Source organism: Belonocnema kinseyi, chromosome 6 (genome assembly GCF_010883055.1).
Source record: "Belonocnema kinseyi isolate 2016_QV_RU_SX_M_011 chromosome 6, B_treatae_v1, whole genome shotgun sequence".
Lineage (NCBI taxonomy): Eukaryota > Metazoa > Arthropoda > Insecta > Hymenoptera > Cynipidae > Belonocnema > Belonocnema kinseyi.
Genome location: NC_046662.1, coordinates 16,753,169 through 16,757,151, shown reverse-complemented (window position 1 = coordinate 16,757,151; position 3,983 = coordinate 16,753,169). Strand labels below are relative to the sequence as shown.

General features: G+C 24.3%; 1 protein-coding gene across 1 annotated transcript in view; it reads left to right on the top strand.

Annotated features, from left to right (window-relative positions):
* The window catches only part of LOC117175276 (cilia- and flagella-associated protein 65-like), a 43,394-nt gene that overhangs the window by 35,245 nt on the left and 4,166 nt on the right, over positions 1-3,983 (top strand). Inside the window, exons 15-16 of the mRNA XM_033364985.1 lie at positions 3,444-3,696; positions 3,766-3,847. Of these exons, the coding sequence (XP_033220876.1) occupies positions 3,444-3,696; positions 3,766-3,847 (335 nt within the window). The remainder of the gene's footprint in view (positions 1-3,443; positions 3,697-3,765; positions 3,848-3,983) is intronic.

Sequence of the window (3,983 nt, the reverse complement as noted above, 5' to 3'; positions counted from 1 at the left end):
AAAACAATACATTCATACGCGATTTTTACAAAGATATAGTTGTCATTGATTTCTATTACCTCAAGTTTCAAATGTGTGTTGTTATAACATATGAGAAGCCCAAAAAAATTTAAAATTTTGAACAAAAAAGTTAAATTTCAACCAAATAGTTGCATGTTCATCACAAAGAGAGGATCCAAAAATAAGCCGAATGTTCAATGAAAGAGCTAAAGTTTCAACAAAACTATTAAATTTTCAACAAAATAGTTAAATTTATAACACAATTATTAAATTTTCTACAAAATAGTTGAATTATCAATTCAAATGACAAAACAAACAAAAATCAATTTAAAGAAAATGCAACTTGACACCAAGTAGTAGAAATTTCAATATAAAAAAAAATTGAATCTCAACGAAATAAATAATATATAAAACAGTTAAATTAAAAACAGAGGAATTCACAACAAAATGTATAAAATTTTAAACAAATTCTACAATTTTAAGAAAAAAATTGAATAATTCAATTTTCAAGTAACGAAATAATTTTCCATTAAAAAATAGTTTATCAACAAAATCGTTAAGTTTTCAACCAATAAAAAGGATTTTTAACAAACTAGTTTAACTCGCAACCAAGTAGTTGATTTTTCGAACAAAACAGAAAAGTTTATAACCAAGAAGACTAATTTTCTACCGAAAAACAACGAATTTTCAATCAAAAATCAAAAAGATAAATTTTCAATAAAAACATTAATGTTCAATAATAGAGAAACAACGTTTTTAACAAAATGGTTCAATTGTCAATCAAAGAGATGAATTTTGAACTAAAATTATGAATAAAAAAATGGTTAACAAAGTAAGGAGTTGAATTTTCCATCAATAATATTAATTTTCTACTCATAAATGTGAATTATTATTTCCAAAAAGATTAATTTTCTTTATCAGCAGAAGCATTTACAAGAAAGTAGTTAAATTTTCGAACAAAAAAGGTGACTTTTAAACAGATTTTTCAAGAATATAATTAAATTTTCAACCTAATTCTTGAATTTTTAACTAAAAATGGTTAGTAAGCAAGAATATTAATTTTCCGCCAGTAAACGACGAATTTTTGACGAATTACAATTAATAGTTACATTAAGAATAATAAAATTGGCAGTTAAAAAAATTAATTCTTAACAAAGAAAGTAGTTGAATTTCAATCAAGACCATTAATTTTTTACCAATAAATACGAATTTAAAACATAATACATCATTTTTCAAATAATTAGTTCAATTTAAATCTATAAAACGATAAATTTTCAATCAAAAATCGAACAAGTGAGAATTCACAATTTAAACAAAATTAATTTTTAAACAAAAAAGACGAATTTTCAACAAAGTAATTCAACTTCCAATCTTCAAAAGAGTCTAACTTTTAACTAAAAATGGATTAGTTAAATTTTTAGTTAGGAAAATTAATTTTTAACCAAAAATACGATTTTTCGACAAGATAGTTAAATCTTCAACCAAATTGGGAATGGTGGTCTACCATTTCGCCGCCTGGCGTCGAAAACAAGAACTAGAAAAAGTAGGTACAATTTTAAGGTTTTACATTATTTTTTGCATAAAAATGTATTTACGATAGGTGAGTGAAGTATAAAAAAATGATTGAATACTAAAAACAAATCTTCGTAACAAAAAACAAATAGTTTTAGATAGAATTTCCATATTATACAGTGAAAAAACACATTTTTGTCAGAAAGGGTTTTAAAAAAAACAACAATTATTTCACTATTTCGTGTAAGTTTTAATGAATTTAAGTTTAAATAAACTTGAATTAATAAATGTAGCGACAAACTTTATCCAGATTATGCGAAGAACATGAATAATAGACGATTTAGGCTGGCCGTTTTAATCCAAGAAAAAAATTCCCGGTCAATGAAATTTTTAAAATCGAACACTAAAGCTTACAATTTTTACATTTGAATGAATAAAAACTGAGCTGCAAATGAAAGCACTCAAAGTGAAATTCTTGAATTTCAAACTTTTGAAATTGAAGTTTAAAAGTTTTTTCATTCACTAATTTTGGATTTAAATCTTATTCAAATACTCAATAATTTACACGTATAAAATGGAAGCTAATGACACTTTCAAACTGAATAATGTTTAACTAAATGGAGTTAAACAACAAAATAAATTTTTTAACTTTTATAAATTGTAGAGTTCAAAGATTCAGATTCAGTTCCAAAAATATAAATCCACGTTAAGATTTCCAATGCTCTAAAGTCATTTAAAGCAATTTTAAGCCAAAAACATTAAGAGTTGAACGATTAAATTTTTTTTTATAGAATGAAGACTTAAATTAAAAGTTAAATTATTTACATTTTAAATGGTTAAAAAATCCTGAAAATTCTTCCAAATCTTTTTCGAAAATATTGAAATATCTGCATTTTGTTTACATTTTTTTCAAAGTTTTTATTATATTTGAAATTGTTTCAGAACTTTTAAACATTCTTTAAACTGAATCAAATTTAAAAAAAAAAATTTTTTTTAATTCTGTCAAATTAAAAATATTTCCTTAAAATCTTCCACATTTTTTTGATAATTTTGTAAATATTTCTAAATATTTTTGAATAATCACTCAAAATTATCTTTTCAAAAGAAAATCATTTTCAATTTTCATAGGAAATGTTTTTTAATCTTCTCAAACGATTCCAAATTCTTAAAAAACTTAAAATTTTGTTGTTTGAAATCTGCCAAAATCTATATTTTGTTTTAAATTAAACCGTGGGTTATTTCCACCGAAATTTTATTACAAATAACCGGATTTTGTAGGTACAAGTAGACACTTTATTTAAATTATTTCAAATAATATCACATTTTTAATTGAATTTGAATTTTTTTGAAACTTCTAAATATTTCTTCAATTTCCTTGATTTTTTAAAAGAATAATATGTATTCAACTGCTATTTATACATCAAAGTTTAAAAATTTGACTTGCAAATAAACTTTTTTTTTAAATAAACCAATTAAAATGTAACGTTCAAAATTTGGTTTTTAACATTTAACTAAAATGACTGATTTTAAATAAACAGTAAGATATTTCTAAATATTAAGTAATTCTTATTTCTCTTAATTAACATTTTTTAAATTGAATGGTTTACATAATTTTTAACGTTAGAAACTGGAAATCCTAAAATTGTTAACTGATTTTCAAAAATCATTATTAATTTATATTCACAGTTGATCAACTAAAAATGTTTTTTATCTAAAATCTTCGATTTCAAACAATTAAAATCTAAAATTAAAAATTTGTTAAAGTGGAAGATTTTTGTCTATAAATTTGTAAAATTTCCTATCAAAAAATAAATCCATTGTCATTTCCCCCTCAAAAAACCTGCCCCCCCCCCGTATTTTTGAAAGAACCCCTATTAAATTTATTTTTGATACATATTTATTTATATAATAAATGTTTGAATTTATTATAGGTACAAAATATCAGAAATAATTGAAGCAAAAGTTGAACCCTCGAACGGAAGGATACCGCCATTAACGACGCAAACATTTTTGCTAACTGTATTTACTGGTTCTGAATCTTCAAAAATAACTATTTGCGTCACTTGCAAATTTATCAACATGAGCGAAAAACATCTTTACGAGAAAGAAACATTGTCACTCTTTGAAAAATCCAAAGAATTGGAAAATGAGTTTATCATCACCGAAAAAGGAATCCAATATCCGGTATTAATTTGTAAAAAAAAATTATTGGGGTTCCTAGAAAGTTCCCATTTCTTAAATATCTGATTTTAGAAAGATAAATTACGGAATCCGAAGAATTTGAAACCACCTGTGCCATTTTATAAAGGACTCACAGTTCAGGCCTACGTTTATAGTTCGGAAGATTGTGGTTTAAAAGCAACACTGGAAGAACAATTGAGACTCCGGATTCTATAACCACGCATAAAATTTGCCTGGCCGCTTCAGGCCGCTCGAGTTGGCCCCTGATGGCTTGAAAATCAGTTTTCGAA